This window comes from Syngnathus floridae, chromosome 18 (assembly GCF_059516105.1).
Source record: "Syngnathus floridae isolate MCC-2025c chromosome 18, RoL_Sflo_1.0, whole genome shotgun sequence".
In the NCBI taxonomy this organism is placed as follows: Eukaryota; Metazoa; Chordata; class Actinopteri; order Syngnathiformes; family Syngnathidae; genus Syngnathus; species Syngnathus floridae.
Window position 1 is genome coordinate 5,351,243 of NC_142430.1, and position 22,220 is coordinate 5,373,462.

At 41.6% G+C, this 22,220-nt stretch overlaps 4 protein-coding genes across 12 annotated transcripts; 2 read left to right on the forward strand and 2 right to left on the reverse strand.

The window, feature by feature from the left end:
* Window positions 1-434: 434 nt before the first annotated feature.
* Window positions 435-3,645, forward strand: get4 (guided entry of tail-anchored proteins factor 4). Of its 2 annotated transcripts, none has more exons than XM_088359266.1 (9): window positions 435-647; window positions 1,254-1,332; window positions 1,532-1,613; window positions 1,688-1,837; window positions 1,910-2,048; window positions 2,127-2,267; window positions 2,335-2,410; window positions 2,561-2,633; window positions 2,702-3,645. In XM_088359266.1, exons 1-9 carry the CDS (start codon window positions 505-507, stop codon window positions 2,791-2,793), a joined length of 975 nt encoding a protein of 324 aa, XP_088215392.1. In that variant the 5' UTR covers window positions 435-504; the 3' UTR covers window positions 2,794-3,645. The 2 variants fall into 2 exon arrangements, with proteins under 2 accessions (XP_088215392.1, XP_088215393.1); XM_088359267.1 differs by lacking the exon at window positions 435-647 and adding an exon at window positions 843-1,033.
* Window positions 3,646-3,662: 17 nt separating this feature from the next.
* On the reverse strand, window positions 3,663-10,641 carry vps35l (VPS35 endosomal protein sorting factor like). 8 transcript variants are annotated; one of them, XM_088359260.1, is made up of 31 exons: window positions 10,483-10,641; window positions 9,650-9,749; window positions 9,308-9,478; window positions 9,039-9,155; window positions 8,915-8,939; window positions 8,689-8,768; window positions 8,485-8,613; window positions 8,328-8,412; window positions 8,183-8,239; window positions 8,028-8,124; window positions 7,903-7,950; window positions 7,743-7,836; window positions 7,466-7,666; window positions 7,346-7,392; window positions 7,166-7,277; window positions 6,970-7,086; window positions 6,842-6,895; window positions 6,651-6,731; window positions 6,517-6,579; window positions 6,373-6,458; window positions 6,232-6,312; window positions 6,101-6,164; window positions 5,982-6,008; window positions 5,608-5,706; window positions 5,352-5,429; window positions 5,169-5,283; window positions 4,942-5,081; window positions 4,711-4,876; window positions 4,532-4,650; window positions 4,302-4,454; window positions 3,663-4,222 (listed from the first exon to the last, which is right to left on the reverse strand). In XM_088359260.1, exons 1-31 carry the CDS (start codon window positions 10,497-10,499, stop codon window positions 4,124-4,126), a joined length of 2,922 nt encoding a protein of 973 aa, XP_088215386.1. In that variant the 5' UTR covers window positions 10,500-10,641; the 3' UTR covers window positions 3,663-4,123. The 8 variants fall into 8 exon arrangements, with proteins under 8 accessions (XP_088215386.1, XP_088215387.1, XP_088215383.1 ...); XM_088359261.1 differs by lacking the exon at window positions 10,483-10,641 and adding an exon at window positions 10,372-10,391; XM_088359257.1 differs by lacking the exon at window positions 10,483-10,641 and adding an exon at window positions 9,839-9,939 and having other exon boundaries at window positions 4,302-4,451.
* A 1,604-nt stretch (window positions 10,642-12,245) lies between these two features.
* On the forward strand, window positions 12,246-15,024 carry zdhhc16b (zDHHC palmitoyltransferase 16b). Its single transcript, XM_088359265.1, has 9 exons — window positions 12,246-12,656; window positions 12,717-12,911; window positions 12,988-13,076; window positions 13,216-13,244; window positions 13,325-13,458; window positions 13,524-13,609; window positions 13,685-13,808; window positions 13,978-14,048; window positions 14,134-15,024. Exons 1-9 carry the CDS (start codon window positions 12,246-12,248, stop codon window positions 14,234-14,236), a joined length of 1,242 nt encoding a protein of 413 aa, XP_088215391.1. The 3' UTR covers window positions 14,237-15,024.
* A 224-nt stretch (window positions 15,025-15,248) lies between these two features.
* mms19 (MMS19 homolog, cytosolic iron-sulfur assembly component) lies at window positions 15,249-22,003 on the reverse strand. Its single transcript, XM_088359255.1, has 31 exons — window positions 21,850-22,003; window positions 21,267-21,315; window positions 21,100-21,194; window positions 20,906-20,991; window positions 20,730-20,804; window positions 20,565-20,634; window positions 20,353-20,481; window positions 20,195-20,256; window positions 20,008-20,094; window positions 19,843-19,917; window positions 19,662-19,739; window positions 19,446-19,584; window positions 19,221-19,375; window positions 19,082-19,160; window positions 18,877-19,002; window positions 18,719-18,800; window positions 18,555-18,652; window positions 18,311-18,463; window positions 18,015-18,170; window positions 17,861-17,960; window positions 17,638-17,743; window positions 17,485-17,562; window positions 17,225-17,351; window positions 17,042-17,148; window positions 16,911-16,967; window positions 16,656-16,842; window positions 16,443-16,525; window positions 16,213-16,377; window positions 16,057-16,116; window positions 15,735-15,835; window positions 15,249-15,670 (listed from the first exon to the last, which is right to left on the reverse strand). The coding sequence occupies exons 1-31, from the start codon at window positions 21,935-21,937 to the stop codon at window positions 15,640-15,642; spliced, it is 3,084 nt and encodes a 1,027-aa protein (XP_088215381.1). The 5' UTR covers window positions 21,938-22,003; the 3' UTR covers window positions 15,249-15,639.
* Window positions 22,004-22,220: the final 217 nt, after the last annotated feature.

The window sequence follows — 22,220 nt, forward strand, 5'->3', positions numbered from 1 at the left end:
CGCATGTGAATGACAGTTGACATTTACCATCCGGTATTTGCTGCCCTCTAGTGTAACATAGTTGTACTGCAAATACTGAAGTGAGCTACAGGTTAGTAAACACATAAACAACTAAACACGTTGTAAAAAAAAAACAGCCAGCCCGGTGGTCGATGTGATTTAAAATGTTTAATTCTTCATCAATCAATAATACTTCTTAAAAAAGATGTAAAGTTTACAGAAACAGTTTTTATGTGGGTCGCGGTGTATCAGCCCGATATTGCAAGATATAATATGAAAAACAAAAAAATGAAACTACCGTAAAACGAAATTACCGTACACTTTGGAGTGATATTGACCCTATAACAATCGTTTTTATTTTTTAGTATTGTTTTCGATCTTGCCTATTTTGCCGTGTACCCATAACTACGGCAGGTGAAGAGGGTCAAGTGTCATTTTTTACTTCCGGTTTCCGCTGTCAACATTCGAGCTACTGGGTTAAGTCAGCACCGCTGCGGAGCTACGATGATGTCGGAGCAGGAGTCCCTGAGGTGCTCCAGTGGCAGAAACCGCGGAGGCGTACAGAGGGTTGAAGGCAAACTACGAGCCAGCGTAGAAAAAGGAGATTACTATGAAGCACACCAGATGTATAGGACGTTATTTTTTAGGTAAGATTTCACATAAACGTTCTAATTTACAGTTGGTTGCTCCTCGAGGCCTGCTACGTTCCAGATCTCTCTGCTGCTACACTAGCTCATATCATTCCCGAATCCGATTGGACGGATTTCGCTTCGGTTCCGCCCACCCAAGTCGGTTCTGCCATTTGTTTGGACAACGAATGTGTCAATTCACTCTGCTCTTAAAATGGACTGCTAGCGAAGTGCTTACTAGCAGTGTTGCTACACGTTTTGTAAATATTCAATGGAAGTCTTAATTCGTGCAGACTCCATGACAACTATATTATGATCGATTAAGAGTTTAAACCTTTGTTGAGATAATCAGCTTGCAATAATCGATTTGCGGTTCCTCCCCAGATGTGCTAGTAGCTAGCCAGGTAGCAGTCTAGATTGTGTGACATTCTCCACCTATATCCATTTAACCTTTCGTAATTTGTGTCTCTATGTATACACAACTAAATTACAGATCCAGTTTTGCCTAATTTTAACTGATAAATAGTAGAGAAGCAGCCACCATTATTGCAACAATGGTTTTATTCCCATTTCAATGTTATGCTGTTGGTATTCTATATATTCTATACTGTTGTCTGTCAACAGGTACATGTCACAGGCAAAACACAGTGAAGCCAGAGAGCTGATGTACAATGGCGCATTATTGTTCTTCAGCTATAATCAGGTAAAATGCTCTTAGGAATTTCTACCGTTGTGATATTTATGATCTAACTTATTTTGTTTTTATGAACAAAAATGATTTGTGGAAAATGCCTCCACACCTTAACTATAAAGGTCTGGTACATTTTGTAGTTTAATGACTAACCATCCAATGTCTAAATGAGGCAATAAGTTAGTTTCATCTGCTTTGCTTCACTCTGCAGCAAAACAGTGCAGCAGATCTCTCCATGCTGGTGCTTGAGGTGCTGGAGAAGTCAGAGAGCAAAGTGGAAGAAGATATATTAGGTGAGCGTTGTCCTGATTCAACGAATCGAAACATCTGATCAATCGCCGCTGACGCTCGTGGATCTGTTGAGCAGAAAGCTTGGCTAAGCTGTTCAGCCACATGGATCACAACTCTCCGGAAAGAGTCGCCTTCGTGTCCAGAGCCTTGAAATGGTCCACGGGAGGTTCCAGCAAATTGGGCAATCCGAAGCTACACCAGCTGTTGGCTGTTACCTTGTGGAAAGGTATGACAGACATAATGAATTCAAAGGAAGAAAAAAAATCCGCCAGCTTTGTCTTTTTTTTTTTCTTTTTAGAGCAAAACTACAGTGAATCTCGTTACCACTTCCTGCATTCGTCCGACGGGGAGGGCTGTGCGCAGATGCTGGTGGAGTATTCCTCCTCTCGAGGTTTCCGCAGCGAGGTCGACATGTTTGTGGCCCAGGCGGTCCTACAGTAAGTCCGTTTCCACTATAGAGTTGAAATGTCGCACAGACTCTCGCTTCCCAACCTTTTTTTTTTTAAATTTGCCAGGTTCCTCTGCCTAAAGAACAAAAACAGCGCTTCAGTGGTGTTCAGCACGTACACGGAGAAACACCCATCCATAGAGAGGGGTCCTCCATTTGTTCAGCCTCTTCTAAACTTTATCTGGTTTCTGCTGCTGGCAGTGGATGGGTGAGATAAAAAAAAACTCAGCTGTGTTAAAAAAAAAAAGCATTTCATTGTTGTTTTTTTTACTTAGGGGTAAATTAACAGTTTTCACAGTGTTATGTGAGCAATATCAACCTTCCCTGAAGAGGGATCCCATGTATAATGAGGTGAGCGCTTAAATCGATGGATTGTTTTGCATATGAATTCACGATTCATTTTGTTTTTATATTAATGCAAGCCTTAAAAAAAAAAAGTGTGGGTTCACTGTATCTCAAAAGTGTTTCTTGTGTCTTTGTCATCTCTCTGGACATCTAAAGTACCTCGACAGAATAGGACAGCTTTTCTTCGGCGTCCCCCCCAAACAATCTCCGTCGTACGGCGGCCTGCTAGGTGAGTTTGCCGAAACCGTCTTTGTAAAAAAAAAAAAAAAAAAAATCTCACAAAATTTCCCTGCACAGGAAACTTGCTGAACAGCCTGATGGGAGCAGGCGAGGATGACGACGGCGTCGAAGAGGCCCGTGAGGACAGCAGCCCCATCGAGCTGGATTGAGCAAACGACTGACGAAGAACAAAAAGAACACACACGCCCACAAAGACACACACACAAACACACACACATGAAAAATGGGAGAGGCCACGCCCACTCTTAACTTAATCATTACTAATTGTTCAGAGTTTTGGTTTTCATGCACTTGACAGCATTGTAGACACGACGTTCCCTTCTTTAGCGTGTTGCTTTTTCACGGGGTGTCAATTGCTTTTGTCAGCACCCACCACCACCATTCATTTCTAGTCGTTATTTAAATTTGCCTGTTGACATGAGATTGTTTCTGGGTTTCTCATCTGTAGCAAATGGATGGATGGATATTTATTGAGCTTCAGAATTCAGTGTTTTGGGTTTTAAGTCACCTATTGATGATAACCAGACCTTTAGGAAATTACTAAATTCAATGCCAAGTTTTCTATCATCAGTTGTGTGCAAATATGAAATTTGCAGATATGATTAAATATTAAATTTCTGATAAATCAGTGGAATTGGCACTTGTACATGTTTTGTATGCATATGTTAGTGTTTAAAGAATCATCCCTAATCTAGAATTGCTCTCAAGCGTTTGCTCTCGAGCATTTGCTATCAGTATTGGACTTTTTTTTTTCTACAGTGAACACTGTTGTGCAGCAAAAGTTCAACAGCCAAAATAACAATTTCCAAAGAGACTTTTGCGAATTGTTGGTTGTCACACCGCTACCGACGATTGCGTTCACTTTTTCTTCAGTTTGACATATTAGTCACTGCAGTTTGATTTTCTTTTTTTTTTTTTTTTCCTCCTTTGAAAACATAAGCGGGACGCTTTCCTTTGTCATGACACACTAAGACAATAAACTACCATTGAGAGGATTGAGACTGATGTGAAACAAAACTTGTTCTGTCCATTTTCTTTATTGAGGCATTATGGGGAAAAAAAGCACTAACGTTACAAGTGAAATCCAGCAAGGACATTATTTGCTTCATAACCAAGCTTAATTCAGAAATGATCAGCACTGTATAAATATAATGGAGGATTGAGATAAATATATATAAATTATATGAATGGCACTGCATGATAATACAACCAATTTAAGTGCAACAAAGATGGCGGCTGCTGTTTTAATGTATTATTTTAAATGCTGCTTACCGGATTCACTACAAGGCTTGTTATTAGAACGTAACATTTATTAATTCTCTAAAATGCTCTTGATGGCTGTAAACACAAGTATGATGATGTTTGTTTTCATCAAACTTATCTAACCATAAGGCTTACATTTCATTAAGGCAATTTTTAGTGCTTTCCACTTTAGAGTGAACCTTACTTTTCCAAAATATATTTGTTGATGCTTGGTAGTCAAGTACGAGACTGCAATGCGAGCCTCTGGACCGTTTCCGACAGGTGAGACATGTCAGCCTGGAGCGCCTGATGCTTCATGGACTCCAGCGTCCGAACCTAGGCATAGAATTGATTCCATTGGTAAAGTGATACATTTATCACCAACAACAAAAAAAAAAGTTGTTGCAAAACTCACAGAAATTCGTGTCTCACAGTGACCATGTTTGTGACTGAGGTTCCACAAATTGACGGCCAGCTGGCTCAGCTTGTTGTTCCTCAGGTCTCCATGAGCGAGCAGGATGCAGAAGAGCGAGAAGGCCAAAGCGCCTTGGCGGCGAGTGCTCAACTGCTGCCCCCAAAAACACAACACAATTTTTTTTTTAATCTCCTCGCAAGGCAGGAGAAGCTCAAAACACAGTTCCTCACCTCCTCTCGACCGAGAGCCTTCAGGTGGTCCAGGATCTGCCCGATCAGGGTCTCGCACAGTTTGTTAATCTCCGTGAGGAATTTTGGGTCTCCACCGTATAGGGTCTCATTCGAGTCCACTGAAATATTGAAAGGACGATAAAAGTGTTTGCCGTGATTAAAAGATTGTGCGTATTTACCTTTTGGAATTGTGTACAGATATGTTTCCTGGCTCATGGCAGCCAGCAGGGGGAGGGCGGAGATGTACACGCGCACTTTGGCGTCACTGTTGTCCTCCCAAGCGTAATCCTGCACCATGTTGAGCACACCTCGGACTAAGTAGAGCACACCATGTTCTGGATGATCCTGTAAGCATGCATATTATGAACACTTAACTCCATGCTTGTCTATAAAAAGTCTCTTGTTAGTACCGGGACGACTAGAAGCGTAGCCAGGAAGTTGTTGACAAAGTCGAGCAGGAAACTCTCCGAAGAGCGAAGCTTCCCTTCCACGCTGATGGAGCGTGGCACCTCCGGAAGGATACTGACTGCTGCTTTTAAGAAAGCATCCGCTGCAAGACGAGAGTGGAAAGTCGACAATAGAATATGAAATTAGGTTTTTATAGACAGGAAAAAAAGTTTTTTAGTGCAGGCCTCACCTTGGGATAAACACTGGTTGGCCAACGCAACCTGGCCAGACAGCAGATAAAGATGGAGACGACTGAAGATGCTGCTGAGTGACGGGATGGTGATAAAACTGTAGGCGGCACATGCCTGGAGGACAGGGAGGGGAATTCGATCCATCAACTGGCACAAATTGGCGAGATGTCAGTTTAACTCACCCGGACGAATGCGGCGGTTTTGCGGGAATGATTTCCACGCATCACTCTTCTGGTCTCCATCGCTAGCTGATTCACCGTCTGAATATGACAAGTGAATTAGCTTGTGTGTGTGTGTGTGTGTTGCAGAACAAAAATGTTACAGTTTTTGAACAAATTGGTGAATTTGGCTGTAAAATGCCAAAATTCAAATAATTTTTAAAAAAAATCACACATTTTTTACTTTTTGATGAATGTAGATTACGAGTTTCATACTGACGTGAATAAGCTGAACCAGGACGGGCTCCAGGTTGCAGAATGTGGCTCTGGCCTCCACGCAAAAACTCAACTGTTGCTCAAAGTCTCGGCCAAAGGAAACCTGAACACAAAAACCAACAGCTCAAAAAGAGACAAACAAATCTCCGATCGGCTTTATCAATTCTCACCTGAAAAATCACAGATCGGCCATAAAAAGTAATTATTTACCAATTAAAGACCAATTTAATGTTTGTGAAATTATTTCCAAATGTGCAATCTGAATCAGCTCCGGATGAATATTGATCAGATTCTGACCTAATTTTTTTCCCCCATTTTATTTGATCAAGATGTGGATTACCATAAAACAAAAACAAATATCCTTGGTAGAAAACCTACCCATTGTAAAAAGTCAGGTTGACAGAACTGCAAACACGAGGTTCCACACAACTAATTAGAATGTGTCAATAAAATAAAAACCTCCTCAGAAGAAGTCATTAAAAGCAAGACCAGCTCACCACTCGCATAAAGCCGATGATGAGCACCGACAAAGATCTTTTTTCATCCTCGAGGGTGAGAGCGCTGCAAAACACACATTAGTAGATCATTCCTATCTACAGCAATTTACAGAAATCATATTTTGCCTCACTTGACAGAATCATGCATGGTCTTGCAGATGTGCATCACGGCGTTGAGGATGACCGGGTCTCTAGTTGGCTCCACCTGATGTCTGTCAGTTTAACCGGTTATTTGGCATACTTTGCATTTTCAATAGAAGCGTAACTCTTACCTGATGAAGACATCCATAATGGACTTGCACACTTCCACCCTCACACCGTCTTTTTGAAACATGTCCAGAAATGGGAGGAAACGCTCCTGCAAATATTGAACATAATGACAACTGAGGCAAGATGAGAAGTTCAACCTTACTCACCATGGAAAAGAGGACTGAGAAGTCGTGGAAGTGGGCGAGGATCTTCCTGATTACAGACTGCAGCTAAGTGCAGAGACAAAAAGTCACTGGAAAGGACGTGACGAGAGAAAGGAGAGCTGGTAAAGAATATCAACCTGAACGTAGGCGTCCTCAAAGGCTCGGTCGGGAGTCATGTGCTTGATGATGTCTGCCAGAACAGTGTTCACCTCTCGTTTCTTAAAAGCAAAAATAATTTTAAAAATTTCTCTACCCCACCGTGTAAAAATAAATAAATATGTGAATGCCTGGATTCTTAAAAAAAAGAAAAGAAAAATGAGTTCCTTACTGTGAAATTTCGGCAGGTGAACTCCACCCAGATCTCAGCACAGTTAACATAATCCTGAGAAAAAAAAAAAAATCTGTTCGATTTTATCGACATTAAAGCACCTGTAAGCAGTATCAAGCTCCCTGTACCCGAGGATTGCGGACTTTGGTGATGACTTTCCAGGCTTCGTTGAGGATGGTCAGCCTCTCTGATTCTGGAGGGTCAGCACAAGCCAGACAGCGACCCAGTGATCCAAATAATAAATGCTACACAGGAGATGACAAAATCAAACATTTGTGGATCACGACGTTAATTTAAAAAAAAAAAAACACTACGATTACTCACCTTGGGGAACCCGGCCTCGTCGCAGTCTTTTATCATCCCGATGAAATCCATGGCTCTTGTGGCGACAAACTCGGGCCTAAATGCCCTCATCACTGAATTCAGCAGCAGGGCACTGCAGTATATTAAATTCCAATCAAAATCTTTTAATCATACTAATCAGATCATACAATTATGACTCACTTGTTACCCAGCTTCTTACATCTCTCCATCATTTCTGTCAGGACACTCTGGAGTGAAAAAACACGTATTAAAAAAATATTTATTTTCATTGGTTTCTACTAGCGAGTGTCCGATCCACACCTCCGGTGCTCTGTAGGCACTACAGTGCAAGATCCAGTTGATAGCGGGCGAGTAGAGAGTCAGGTATTCGGGCATCTCCACTCTCTGCGCTAGCAGCTGGCTGCGAACACTCTCCCCGTTGATCTGCCGGAAGGTTCCGAGCAGGTCGAAGAAGTTCCGCTTCAGGCTGTCTTTCAAGCTTGGGGCTACTTCCATGCCAACCTGGGCAAAAAAAAACAAAAAAACCATGATTTGATATTATCAGAAATAAGTACTTTTGATGGCATCTGGAATTTACCCTGCAGAGGTACGCTCGGGTGTAAGCCGCCACTAAGGGGTCGCCGATCCCTCTTATCATGGCGGTCAGTCGTGGGAGAGTGTCCTGAATACCGCTGGGAGGGGGGGGGGGGGTTACTTGGAAATTCAATTTAACCCAATAGGAGCCAACGATTACTCACGATTTGTTCAGGAAGCGATTGCACTTGAGGATGGAGGCTTCCACGTATCTGGTCACAGATTTCGTTAAGGAGGCAAATTCCAGAATCAACTAAGCTATCATGGTCATCACAATTTTGGAGGATACAATCGGGGTAAGAGTTCTCTAATAGAGGCGATTTTGAAGAACCAGTTGAGGCACGTTTCCTTGGCTGTGTCGTTGACATCGCTCGCTGTAAATGAGTCTGACAAAAAAAATAATAATTAGTTTTATGCCGCAACCAGTGGACGTAGAATGCATACCTGGTAAAGGTTTCGGATCTGAACACATGCTCCAAATTCTGTCATACACAAGCTGGCCTGTGCAAAAAAAAAAAAAGGATGGTCAGTAAAACAATCACAAAGAGCAGATGAACGGAACCAAAGCTTGAAAAGATTCAGTACATACCAAAAGTGTCAAGTATGTCAGTGATGAGAACAAACTTGCTTGGGTAAAACTGGATTACGGAGGTGTCCGAGAGGAGCTTGGAGCACTAGGGACACAGATTAAGTCTGTTTCGAGTCCCTTCATTTTTCTTTCCATTATCGACAGAACAAGGATTCACCTGGATTACGATCTTCAGTGCTTTGACCTTTTGGTCCGAGGCCCAGGCCTCTTTCAGAGACTGGTTCAGCTCTTGGATGCGGTTGGCATATTCCTGCTGGGAGAGATTGAGGAGCTCTCTCTGGGAACCCTGCAGACAAATGTAAGGTTTCATTTTTAAGATGACACTGAACGGGAAATATTATGGAAATTATTTTCAAATGACCTCTTCCAGATCATCCAGTTCCTCCAACCGAGTGCGGACCTTCTCTGACACAGCAGAGGATCCGGGATTCTGTGAATTTCCTGAAAGTAATTTTTTTTAAAGGAATAGAAATCATGACAAAATAGTCAAGAAACAAAATTTGATGTGCTAAAATCTCTTATTTTGTATCTGAAAAAAATCAGTATAGTGGTCATTAAATACAATACATACTTCTTACTGTCCTTACCTTTGTCGGAGCCCAAGCATAGGTTCTAGAAAAGAAAAAAAAAACAGAAAATGAATGTTACTATAACAATAATATTGAACATGGTGCAATAGAAAACATATGTTTGTGACAGAGGTCGACTTACAATTGAGAGTTTTTCAGTGGTGGTAAACCTCGCCAGGATCTCGCCTCGCTTCATCGACCAGGGCTCAAAATCGGTTCCCACTGGCTCGTCCTCCTTCTCCCCTTTCTTCCTCGCATCCTGGAAGCACAAAACTTCAGTTTAATACAATTCACTTAAGCACAACCAGTCCTCCTTCATATATATTCATCAATTTAGTTCACTGTTATAAGAAATATTTTTTTACTGTGTGTCAAAGAAGCAATCAGTGGTAGTGTAAAAGCGCAACTGACCCCGGCGAAGGCAACGTGTGTCATGGATGGAGTTTCAGCCGCAAACATGGACAGTGGATCGGTTCCGTCCAGCATAGAGCTGAGGGGGTCCGGCGCCGCTAAGGAAGAGCAGGATGAGGAGGAGGAGGTGCTGCCCTTGCGAGTTCCACGGCGAGCTTTGCTTTCTGTCACCTAAGGGCAGGTTAACATAATATAATATGAGTAAAATATTTTTTTTAAGCATATTTATTTAATTAGAAATAAATTTTAATTAATGATAATTAGTACAATTAAAAAATAGCAATTAACTATTTTACATTACATTTGACAGTTTTTCTTCTTCTACAAAAAAAGGCATCTTACTAAAATAGGTTTGAGGGGATGGGAGTCAGAGAATTCAAGTGGCATTGCTTCCAGACGGGTCCTCTGCAGCTCAGCGTCATAGTCGCGCCACCGGGAGCGCCTGGATGAGAGTTAGAAATATTAATATTACATATTAAAATTATTATACTATTAATATTATTTTTTAAATGCAGAAGGTAGCCAGAGTACCAGGGGGGAAAACACACAATAGCACAGGGAGAACAACAGATAGGCCTGAGGTGAAGTTTAATCCCTGAACTGCCTTTTGCATTCATCAAGTTTGTCCACCGTAATTTTTAGATGTGCTTTGATATGTGACAAAGAGGATTTGAAATTGCAAAGAGTGGGATTGTCAAAAAACAAACGTGATAAATTATTAGATCATCATGGTGAATTCAAACAGTATCCTTCATTTTTAAATAACTGAACTATTTATGGTGAATGGTCCATATTATAGAGGCATTATTCTTACCATATTTTTATTTTTTGTAAATATATTTGACTTGATCACGTTTCTATACATTTTAGTTCCTATAAGATAAATAGTGAAAAACATCAGACGGATATGTTCGAATACAACAAAGACACACATCCCACAATTAATTGTTTTTTGGTTTAAAAAAAGAATAAACACAAAAAACGCCCATAGTATTCATTATCCTGCTTATGCAGAAATTCCTGACGGCGCATTTAAGGTAAAATGCAAAATCTGCATACTTTACATTCAAAACAGCTTAAGAAGAGGCATAGAAATACAATGCATTTTTGACAATACAATTTAACTGTGGTGAAGAACAATATTTATATGTTTGGGTCAAACAGACGCATCTTACCACATCACAGTAGCCATTTTTCAGTGATCACATGACAGCCTTTACTTCCTGGTTATGGTATTATCGGCTTTTAGAAAAAGCGTGAAATTGTTCCGTCAAATATTGTTAAATAGTTTATTATTGCCTAACGACATTATGTAATTATTTGTACTGCATTGGCATTTATATCGGATTAAAATTAATTTCCCATAATACACGGCGTTCACGAGTCACCGTCAAAGAAAACCAAATAACAAGAACTATTACTACGTAGTATACGTTTAAACTCGCTGTTATGTAGTAGAGCGAACAAGAAGGAATAAACTGAATACCCCCCACCGTCAGCAACGAACTTGACCTTCCTTTAAAATTAGATTGTTTTTGTTACATGCATGGTAGTTTAATTTTATATTTTCCAGATTACCTTCTGAGTGTCTCATCTTTTAAATAGACGATCTTGGAAGAACCAACGCTCTTTGATGCTGATGTAAAAATTAATGTTTGGAGATCCTGCAAATATGACGTGACCTCAGGGCTGTCACTTTGTGCAAATGTCCACACAGTTCACCTGAGCAGGTAATGCACTTCAGCATTTAGGTGTGTTGTCTAATGTGTCTATTAACCGGCTTAGTCAACGCGATTTTGATCGTTGTGTGCAGACAGCTAACATTCTATTTGGCTAACATTTGATTGACAAGCATAAGCGCAGATTTTGATGCGCCACCGGACCGCAGTCGCTGTGTCTTCTTTACGGAGACCACAATGCATCCAATTTCCGCAGGCGGTGTTATTTGTGAGACACTGGACGTCGTAACCATGTGATTTGGTGGTGGGGGACGTTTTGAATTGCTCTGTCGCCCTCTCGTGGTGAAGGTCTGATGCATATGCTTAAACCATCAAATACGTATAAATATAGGTTATTTAAATTAGTTTATATATATACATATATAATAAAGGGATTATTTTTTTATTTTATTTGAATGGTTTAAGCATGTGCTTCGGACTTTTACCACAAGATAGATAGATTGATTGATCCCAGGAAGACTTAATGCTTAAACCATTATAATAAAATAAAAGTAAATATACCCTATATATAATAAAATTAAATATACCCTAAATCCATTTTTCCTAACCTATATTTATATTTATATCTTATTTAAATAAGCCTAATCTGTATTTATTTTATTTTATATGGTTTAAGCATGTGCTTCAGGATTTTACCACAAGAGGGCGACAGTACAATTCAAACTGCTGCTCAACATCAATTTACATGGTTACGCAGTCCAGTGTCTTACGTGTATTGTATTTTTGTCCCGCAGCTTGCTTTTTAAGAAAGTGAGCGATAAAATAAAATAAAATTAATTAATATAAGTAATAGTACTAAGTAAATATGAATAAAATAAAATAGCCCTGGGGCACAAGGGATTGCAATCAGTGTTGGGGGGGCTTTGCAAAAACCTGGCCCTGGGACCCAGACCCCCTATAATTCGGCCCTGACTCACATAACTAATGATGTCTTATTGAAGAGCAAAAAAAAAAAAAAAGTCTTGTCTATGTAATCAATACTTTCACTCCTCATATGCTGTGCTGAGGATCAGGTGGCCCCTTTTTTCTTCTTAAGAAGACATCCACTCCTTTTTGTCTTTCCTTCTTATTAAGTTACCACTTTCCAAACCTTGTGAATTATTAAAAGGATTTGTTTGGGTGGAAGTCCTCATTCTCTTTGACTGGCAGGTGGAAGGTAGTAGTGTGCCTTCCCAGATATTTGTCCTCCTGCATCCACCATGGAAAAGTCCCTTGTTATCCAACTTCGCCATGAGGAACTTCTTTTTTACGCCGCTTGCATTTCTAACAGTTGGTGTGTGTTTTTGTGTGTTTGTGTGTGTCTGGAAGGCAGAGTGTGTAGGCGAAGGTGGGGAGGTGGCGGTGGTATGCGCGTGGGAAGCAGCTGGAGGCGGCATCTTTCCCGGGCCATGCGACTTGCTCTTGCATGGTGTCGACTGTGCCGTCCAAAGAAAGGGGGTCGGGGCAGGGGGGGGCAGCCGCAGTCCAGCTTTGGGGCGCTATGGAGCTACAGCAAGCTGCTGCTCAAGTCTCTTTACTTCAACAGCCTCAGCAACTCTGACACATTGCTCGACTGTGCTTTCGAACCCGTGTATTGGATCGTGGACAATGTGACTCGCTGGTTTGGAGTGGTGAGTAGATTGCATTGTCTGGAGATAAAACAAGTCAAACTGACCTCACTCATCTCGCAGGTGTTTGTCACTCTGGTCATCCTGCTGACAACCTCAGTGGTGGTTATTGTTTATCTGTACGTCCTTCCCAAAATTGTCGGGACCTACGCTGTGCCTTGGATCATCTGGCATCTGTGCTGCGGCCACTGGCTCCTGGTCATGGTGGGCTTCCATTACTACAAGGCCACCACCACCTCCCCCGGATACCCGCCTAAGGTACCTCTGGTGGTCCTCCTTTATTAATGACTAAAAACAACAATAACAAAATAATAACACATTTTATTTGTTTTAGGACAACATCCATATTCCCTCAGTGTCCATTTGTAAGAAATGTATCAATCCAAAACCGGCCAGGACGCACCACTGCAGCATCTGCAACACGTAAGTGCAACATATTATGATTTGAAGGATGAAAAGAAAAAAATGCAAACTCCTAAAAAAATTAAAAATGCTACATTGCTGGAGTTTGATTCCAAACGATGCCTATCAAAAAATAATGTTGCCTTTGCTTGCGTTACAGCTGCATCTTGAAGATGGACCATCACTGTCGTATCCTTGCAACGAGCGTCACATAACAAACGCCATTTCTCTCCTTTTATCTTCTTGTGTTGAACTGAACATGCTTCCAGCTTGGCTCAACAACTGCGTAGGCCATTTCAACCACCGCTACTTTTTCTCCTTCTGCGTCTACATGACTCTGGGCTGTATCTACTGCAGCGTTAGCAGCAGAGACTTGTTCCTGGAAGCCTACAGTGCTGTTGAGGTGAGACTGGATGTGATGAAAATAATTGTTTCTGCAAATCCAATTGATCCAATCAATTCCTTCAGAGTTACTATCAGACCCGTCCCCCGCCGTACACGTCCACAGAGACGACCGCCCACAAGAGCATCATCTTTCTCTGGGTGCTGACCAGGTGACTTATACTCTCCACCATCACATCTGCCACGGAATCAGCGATCTCATGATGGCCGTGCGCTTCCCCCCGCAGTTCTGTGGCGGTCGCCCTGGGAGGGCTGACCCTGTGGCACGCCGCGCTCATCTGCCGAGGGGAGACCAGCATAGAGCGCCACATCAACCGCAAAGAGAGTAAAAGACTGAAGGAGCAGGGCAAGGTACAGAAAAGTGATTATGGGGGGAAAAAAAAAAAAATATATATATATGTGAATATTTGGAGGAATATCACTTCGAAGTCAATGGTAATTATTTTAAATGTATTTACATATATATATTTTTTTATATTTATATTTTTTATGTATATACAAATGTACGATTGGATTTCAGGTGTTCAAAAATCCATATCATCACGGGATGATGGCCAATTGGAAGCGGCTGTTTGGTGTCGAGACGCGCAAGTGGGTTCTGTTTCTGCACTCTTATCATTCAACGTGACAAATTTGATGCCAATTTCTCGTGGATAAATATTTTTTTGTTTCACAGTCACTGGTTCACACGTGTTCTCTTGCCCTCGAGTCATCTTCCTGCAGGGGATGGCATCATGTGGGACTGCAACTTTTCCAGGAAAGACCCCGTGGCCATCTGAGCCGTCCACATTTCAAACGCTATCACCTCGTCTTTATTCTCACTATCGTAACGACGGAGAGGATTTTTTTTTTTAAAAAAGGTGTTGCTGGTCAGCATTTGATTCAGTCTCAGACTCCAAATGAAATTAAATATCATATTATGATGAATTGGTTTTGAACCACCTTTGTGCCTGATGCAGCGTTCCAAAGTGACAGCTAATGGCTATCAAATGTTGACTCCATGAAAAATATAGTTTGGTATTTTTACATTCCACTTCCACTATCAGCCAGCTGATCATTTTTTTTTTTTTTTTAAATGGAAGCCTAACATTCACATTATCATAGTTTTTGGACTGTATTGCATTTTCCAAGTGTCCCTAATGATGTGGCTATTGTGTGTTTGAACTGAGAAATGTCACTGTTAATCTACTGAGAACGTTTGCACGTGGCACTTTATAGTGGAGAAACAGGACATAATGATTTTCAGGAAAAAAAAAAAATCTTCTGAGTTAAACATATTGCTAATGTGAGTGGAATTATTGTTTTATTAATGTGTGTGTTGTGATATCACCATTTGAAAAAGAGTTCTGGTGCCAAATAAGGGGGAGGGGGCAAAGAGGTCTCGTGCCTTGTTTGCAACCAATTAACTCTGTGAATTACTGTCCTGATATGGACTTTTTGCAAGTTTTTCTAGCACAGTAAGTGGTTTCCATGGAAACAAGACCTAACTGAGTGATGTGCCCACCGAAAAGAGCTGCGCTCAGTTGAATTGCTGTCCTTTTAATAATAAAAAAAAAAAACATGTTAAGACTGCATTTTGATGATTTTGTGATTGAAAATGACACCAAATGCTTGACACAATTATAAATACAATTATTTTATTTGCCATTTTAAATTCATTTCCATGGTTTGAGTGAAATTTAAAGTCAACCAGTTGTTGTGTGGTCTAAACCTAAATGTGTAAATGGTTTAACAACAATGAACTCTAAAAACATATTTACACATTATAAAATGGGAGTCTGTTTTCTCGTGTAGGTTATTGTGCAGCTCATTTAATGTGTTTTGTGTATTAACTACAATTCAATTGCTGTCCTTTGAGTCATAAACAATCTTTATCTTAAAAGTACAATTATTAAATAATACTTTAAGGCCCTGTTCAATTGATACAAACACTTGATTACATTCTTCAGAGGACACACATTGAATAAAGAAAAAAACTGTAGGTACATAAATATACAAATAGATGTTAAATTGCAACGTTCTAGAAGTTGGTCAGTGTGACTCAATTGTGCGTTTATGAAGACAAACATCCAACCCGCATTTCAGCAAGAAGGAAATTCTAGATCATTTGAATGTCGGACTCCATGTGTCTTTATTCTTTGACTATATTGGGTAGAGATTTTTTTATACTAAAAAATAAAAATCACCTTCCTCCAGGACTTCCCAAGAGGAACCTAAAAGAAAGACAGTCTATAAGTGACTGGAAAGTGCAATTGGACCGAATGTGGTGGATCTTACCACTCTCCTCGCGCCTGAACCGCCTCCTTCCTCACTAGCCTCTTCTTGTCATCCAGAGGTCTGGCTAAGGCTCGCAGCACTCGGGCCCGAAATGGCAAAACCTACAAGTTCAAACTAATGCTTAGAATTTTTCTGTGACATTATATTTGGACAGAATAGTCAAAATAATTCTCTCTATGTGTTGTAATTTTACCCTTAAAATTGAATAACTGAAATGAATTGTTTTCAATAATATCAGTGCCCGCAATATAGTGAATTGAACAGACTATAGTCCTTTGCTGCCCTCTTGTGGCGTCTCTAAGTAATTATTCTTTATGTTTACCTCATGCTCAGGGAAGCGGGAAAGGGCGTAGATACACCGCAGTGATGCGATCTTGACATTCTGCAAGACAGCATACATTCAACCAAACCATGTGCTTTTTTTCTTATGCTACTGACATTTAATTGACGCTTCAACACCGTCGGAGGTCTTACTAACCATGGTGGGAGCGGACGTGAGGGGCAGCAGTCTGCCCATCAAAGCTTCAAGCTGTTGGATGAGCGCCGGTGGCGGGTCAGCAATGACCGGCTCCAGACAGGACAGTGTGGAAAGCTGGACGCCCTGGTCGGGGTACGTCAAGGCCTCGAGCAACAGTGACAGCAGCTGGATACACACACACCAAAGAATTTTAGAATCATTTAATTTAAGTTTTTGTTTTCTTGACTCACCGCTGGTAGTTCAGTAACTTGAACCTGCTTGGGTAGTTTGTTGACTATATTGGACAGAGCTTTCAGGTAGTTTGGTTTCTTCTCTGGAGGAGAAACACACAAATAGAAGAAAAAAAAGTTATTAATATTTAGGGTGGTGCTAGCATAGTTAATGGCAAATAAATTACCTGTAATAAAAGAATGAGAAATATTAAAAGAGTGCAAGTAGCTCACCTTGAGGAGCCGCGGTGAAACCTTGCACTAGCTTGGCTGAGTTCTCGCTGAAGAAGCGTTGGCGGTACATGATGCGAACATCTGCGTGGCAACCGCGGCTAAGGACGTCGGCGGAGTCGCTCATCAGCAGCGAGAAGCTGTCAGCCGCCGCCGAGCCCAGATCGGCGTCATCCAGCAGCGAGAAGAGCTGAGATGAGAAAATACAGTGGTTGGATTTACACTCCAGGTCCAAGTGCTAGGAAAAATATTGTGTACCTTGTCGGTCAGTGTTGTGCATGTTGGGTGGTAGCGGAGAAGCAGAGCCTTGGCCACCTAGAGACACAAGCAACTTCAATGTTCAGTTGACGATTGCCAGTTTGACACGATTTCGGTGTGGAGTCACTTACCCAAATCAAGAGAGTGAACGCCTGCATGCGAACACCTAAAGCTGCTGCGTTCAACTCGTTCAAAATTCTGGTCATTGTCTTTTGGAGTAGACTGTCAAGAGAGTCGCCTAAAGAGAATTTGTTGTTTAAACGCAGCTCTTGTTGCACAGGTTGACCTAAAAAAAAAAAAGAAAAGTGACTAACCCGAAGGGATCTTGTTGACCAGGCCAGCGAAACACTTGGCAGCGGAGGTGTATGACATCGGGTGGCTGCAAGTGCAACTCATCTCTTCCAGCTCTGAAAGCAGCCGCTCCAATTGGGGCACCGCCACCTACAAACAAAGGAGACTTTTTTAATGGAATGCCAAAAAGAAGACTATTTAGCAGTTTGAGAATCAGTTGCAAAACCGCCATTTTGTTAGGCGGACTTAAAAAAAAAAAAAAAAGGGTTGGGATAAGACTCACAGTGCGAGGTAAAGAGCACACGCATGCCATCAGCAGACAAACCATCTGAGATAGCTTCCAAGAGTCATCGTGCTGTTTCTGAGATGAGCAAACAGAGCAAAAGACATTCAAATACTCCCCATCGTTACTTTCCAATCAAAAATATATGCATACATTTGCCAGCAACTTGATGTGTGGCGGGAAAGAGTTGCCGGGCAGAAAGAGGACGTCACCATCCAGGAAGAGCGAGACAAACTTCGCTGCCGTCTGGCCCGCCAGTCTAAAAATAATAAGACGAAGTGAGAACCCACAACAGGAAACGAGGAGCTTGGAAAATAAACATTTGCAGCAAATGTATGACAAAGACAAAGACAATGTGAACTTGTGAAATACTAACGTTGGTTGCAGCCTGGAGCAAGCTGTGCTGATGATAGCGACCATGCTGGAAAGAACCGCCTCCTCTGCCAGAGGACTCTGGTGAGTAGATGAGCTCTCACCTAAAATGGCATGGATGTCAATTTTTAAAAATGCATAGTGGATAATAATTGTACCTTTAAGCGCTGCTTGAAGTGCTAGTGAAAGCAGTCGCGGGATGATGATGTCATGGAAGCATCGGCCGGAGTCTTGGGTGTCTTCCACCAGCTCGGCTATTTTCTTTAGGCTGCCGCACGCTAACACGGCCTCCTCTAATGAGAAACCAAATTTGCCTGCAATAAAACAATTGAGGTGTTTATTTCGGATGAGGTTACGTGTGATTATTTTTTTTTTTTAAATGATTTTTATTCAGAATTGTTGGTCAACAAAGCGTTCGAGGTTCCGTGTATTAGAAAAGCCAGTGACACTATACCAGAATGTGCTGCATCGAGGACTTCCAAGAGGACTGACGTGCTCTCCTGCGCAACACTGGGCTTGGCGGAAACTGCCGCCAACATGGACAAACAGCGCTGGCGCACTGCAGACTGCGTGTGTTTTATGTACTCTCCGTCCAGCTCCATTGACTCTGAGCATAGGAAATAAAACAGACAATGGGAATAATATTTTTTTTTTTACATAGACTTAGCCCTCCTAAAAATAGCAAAAATTTGACTAACCAGAAAAGATGGCTTTCTTCATCCTCGGGATCATATTGCTGATGAAAACACTCGGGTGCAGTTCCGCCAAGCCTCCGGCACATGATACCACAGCGAGACTGTTGGAAATAGAAAAAAAAATTCATTTCTAATGTTGGGAAACAGAAAACAAAAAGTGAGCTAACCTGACTGCGTCGTCTTCATCGGACAGCAACAGTCGAGCCAAATGATCGACAGCCAGCTCGATTTGAGCCTTTTCTAACAAACCTAGACGACAACGAGGATTCCCTTGAGAATGCACGGCAAATCCGATTTTGTTTAATAACATTGCGGCACGTCTCACCGCTTTGTCGCGCCAGTGCCATGAGCATAGCCGTGGCTGTGATCTGCAGGCTGCTGTTAGTCTCCGAGAGAGCTGCAAAAGTGAGGCAGCACAACGACGGGCAGATGCCAGAGAGCACTCCCTCCTCTAATGGACACACAAATTTGTGTGGAAATTAAGTTGTTTGGAGAAGATGGATGACATTTACCCTGAATGCCCCACTCACCGTTTTCTGATGACTCGCTGCTCTTAACAGACTGAATGAACCGCAGCATCACCTCCAATAATGTGCGTCTATGTGAACACTGATACAAGACAACAAAGTGACGTGATGTCATCAATGAAGGCGGGACTATAATGTCTACCTGGTTTTTGCAGTTGTACTGCTCGATGAGCGCCGGCATGACTGCCGCGACGATCATGTGACTAGCCCTGTTGGAAGCGCTGCAAGCAGCCTGGAGTAGCTTAGCGCTGGGCCACATTAGCTTCAGGTCCGGCTCGCTCAGATGATGCTTGCAGTCTAGAAAAATCTCACAAGCTCAGTCCCCCCAAAAATAAAGAATCATTTTATAAGTATGAGAATAAATCACCTTTCAGAACCATATCCAAGAAAGTGCTGAGGGCGTCTTCAGAATCGGACTTAACAATCGAGCGAGAAAGACAGGAAGTGATGGCGGTAAGAGCAGCGAGGCCTGCCGACTCAATTTTTTCACTTGAGGTTTGGAACACCTGCGGTGAAGAAAAGAAAAAAAAAAAGCAACTACTAATTGTAACCGTGTAAGAACACAATTTGTCGCTTAACAAACCTCTCTGCGCAAAGACGCCCACAGTCCCTCGAGGAATTCTGCCAAATCTTCGTGTTCATACGTTGCAACACCAGCAGCCTTTAAAAAAAAATAACAAGTGGAGATGAACAACAAGATACAACAGTACTGTCGCCAAAAGAATCCTCTGAGTTGGCTACTAGGAGCAACTGAGGTTTCCCACCAGGGTCTGAAGAGAGTCCAACTTTGCGCTCAGAACATCCGAGTCCAGCTTTTCAATAATGAGGGGCAACAGAAACTGGAAAAAATATTTAAAAAAAAAACAAAAAAGAGGCTCAATGGTGAGTGCATGTAGCAAAGTGTCGGCGTGAATACAACGTAGACAAACCTGAGCAAATTTAGGAGTTCCTGTGAGGACTTGCCTCAGTTCTTGGACCAGTTCCTCTCTGGTGATACCACGAGGGTCGTTGGGGGGCTGCGATAAGCGGGTACAGTTGATAAGAAGTTTTTATGAACTTATTCTTGTCAGCTTTCAAACGACACTCACCAAAGCAGCTGAACAAACAGGAACTTACCGGGGTAAAGTCAACGGGGAAATAGCAGGACGTCACATCGAAAAGATCCTCCGTGTAGTGACCTGCAAATACACACGGAGGAAATAATAAAGATATTTAAATTTCAGATGATGACCATGACGCCGAACAGATGAACATCTAAAAGACCACTCTCTCACCCAGACTGTAACCTCTGTGGATGATCTTCTTGGCAATTTGGAAGGCTAAGAGAATATTGCGAGGGTCACTCTCCCCATCTATCGACTGGATGAATCCAAAAACAAAGTCTGCTCCGAAATCTTTCAGTTCTGTAGATAAAGGGATTAAATGGAGCGCATATCCTGAAAACATCCATTAAAAGTATTATTAGTATTCTTATAATTATTAATACCAGCCTCTCTGGTGTCCATGACGTTAAGGAGCATCTTAGAGAGAGCCACTCGGTCAGCCAGCAGCAGCGACTGTGGAAAATAAACAGGCAGTGTGTCTCGAGGTCAGCGAATCAAAATATTTTTCAATCAGCATCCATGTTGCATTAAAAAAAAAAAAAACTCACCCGAACATAAACATTATGAAAGATAGACTTCAATATGGAAACTGCTGCACCAGGAGGCAATTTTGGGCTTTGTATCTGAGCGGGGGGAAAAAAAAAATTGGCTATTACCTGACAACCATGTTAAAACTTCTTTAGATGATAAAAATGAGTTTGTAGTTTGTTCTTGGCCAACTCACAAGTATTCTGAGCCCCTGCAAGACAGGCGGTGTGGTTATGTGATCGTCGCCCAGCCGGTTCTCATAAAACGCTTTAAGAACTTCAACTGAGGAGACACAGATATCATCTTATACTAGAATGGAACATAATGGAACTGTTTGTTTTTGGATCTCCTCCACACAGAAAATTAAACCACTGCTATGGAGAGAAATACCTTCTTTCTCAGTGAGGTCTACATCTTCTAACACTTCAGAGAGCAGCTTGATTCCTCTGGCTCGAGTTTGTGGCTGAGTGCTGGTCAGACTCAGTCTAAAGAAAAAAAACAAAGAATACATGAAACATTTTATGTCTGAATAGATTTCTGCTATATTGACAGCTCACCCCAATGCTTCCACTAACTGCAGAATAGTAAACTCTCCATTTTTGAGACCTGAAAACAAACAACACATTAATCTAAATACACGTTCATGGTCTCACACACACATTAGCCAACAGTATGGAGGTCAAAGGTTCGTTGACTTAGACTTCACTTTATTCATTCTTTGGGATTGCTCCCTCATGAGATTCGTGTCCAGCAGCATTTACAACTTAAAGTGGGTAAATAAAAACATAAAATACACATAGATGATATGAGCGCAAACTTAATAGGCTCCAAAAAAAGGCAAGAGGCCCAAATAACCCATAATAAAGAGACGCAATGTACAGAAGACTAGATGCAAGCAAGCAACATAACAAGCACTTTTAAAAGAATATACGACAAAGACATTAATTTTATTGACTTTGTTTGTCGTTTTATTGTAGGAACTTCTGATGATGAGAAAACCTGCACTGCGGTTACAATACCAAAACAGGATGTGGAGGCGCTAAGTTAGCTAATTCACCAGCATCTAGCTTTACACGCATTTGCAGAAACGGCAGCGAAATATATACAATTGAGAGTCAAATTGGACATATATTTATGCACCTGCAGCTGTATCTTTGGCTTTACTGTCTTGCAATCCGGAGACAAATTCCTCCACAAGTGACACCAGCACACTTTTCTCAGCCATCATGCCGCTTCACATAACTGGTGCGCGCATGCGCAGTTGAGCATAAAGTTATTCTTCTTCTTTGAGGTTTAAATGGCAGATTAGAGACCTTACTGGTGTATTACCGCTACCTACAGGCTGACTAAGTCCCTAACTAGTGCACCAGTCTTAATACGGGAACCAGTGGTAACACTCAACTGCGCACAAAGTTGAGTCGTGACATCCAAATGTTGATTTTAGATTTAAAAAGAACGTATTCAAACACACAACTTGTACAACCCTCCATCATTGACATTTTGATGTAATT

Coding starts and splice junctions, on each gene's coding strand:
- get4 (XM_088359266.1), top strand. CDS start 505: ATGATGTCGGAGCAGGAGTCCCTGAGGTGCTCCAGTGGCAGAAACCGC. Junction 1,333..1,531: donor TGTTCTTCAGCTATAATCAG/GTAAAATGCTCT, acceptor TTCACTCTGCAG/CAAAACAGTGCAGCAGATCT. Junction 2,634..2,701: donor GTCGTACGGCGGCCTGCTAG/GTGAGTTTGCCG, acceptor TTCCCTGCACAG/GAAACTTGCTGAACAGCCTG.
- vps35l (XM_088359256.1), bottom strand. CDS start 9,924: ATGAATGCAAAAGGCAGTTCAGGGATTAAACTTCACCTCAGGCCTATC. Junction 8,614..8,688: donor AACTGGATGATCTGGAAGAG/GTCATTTGAAAA, acceptor ATTTGTCTGCAG/GGTTCCCAGAGAGAGCTCCT. Junction 7,087..7,165: donor ACGAGGCCGGGTTCCCCAAG/GTGAGTAATCGT, acceptor TCTCCTGTGTAG/CATTTATTATTTGGATCACT.
- zdhhc16b (XM_088359265.1), top strand. CDS start 12,246: ATGGAAAAGTCCCTTGTTATCCAACTTCGCCATGAGGAACTTCTTTTT. Junction 12,912..12,987: donor CCCCCGGATACCCGCCTAAG/GTACCTCTGGTG, acceptor TATTTGTTTTAG/GACAACATCCATATTCCCTC. Junction 13,459..13,523: donor AAGCCTACAGTGCTGTTGAG/GTGAGACTGGAT, acceptor CAATTCCTTCAG/AGTTACTATCAGACCCGTCC.
- mms19 (XM_088359255.1), bottom strand. CDS start 21,937: ATGATGGCTGAGAAAAGTGTGCTGGTGTCACTTGTGGAGGAATTTGTC. Junction 19,740..19,842: donor TGGACTCTCTTCAGACCCTG/GTGGGAAACCTC, acceptor TTTTTTTTAAAG/GCTGCTGGTGTTGCAACGTA. Junction 17,149..17,224: donor GGTCAACAAGATCCCTTCGG/GTTAGTCACTTT, acceptor AATTCTCTTTAG/GCGACTCTCTTGACAGTCTA.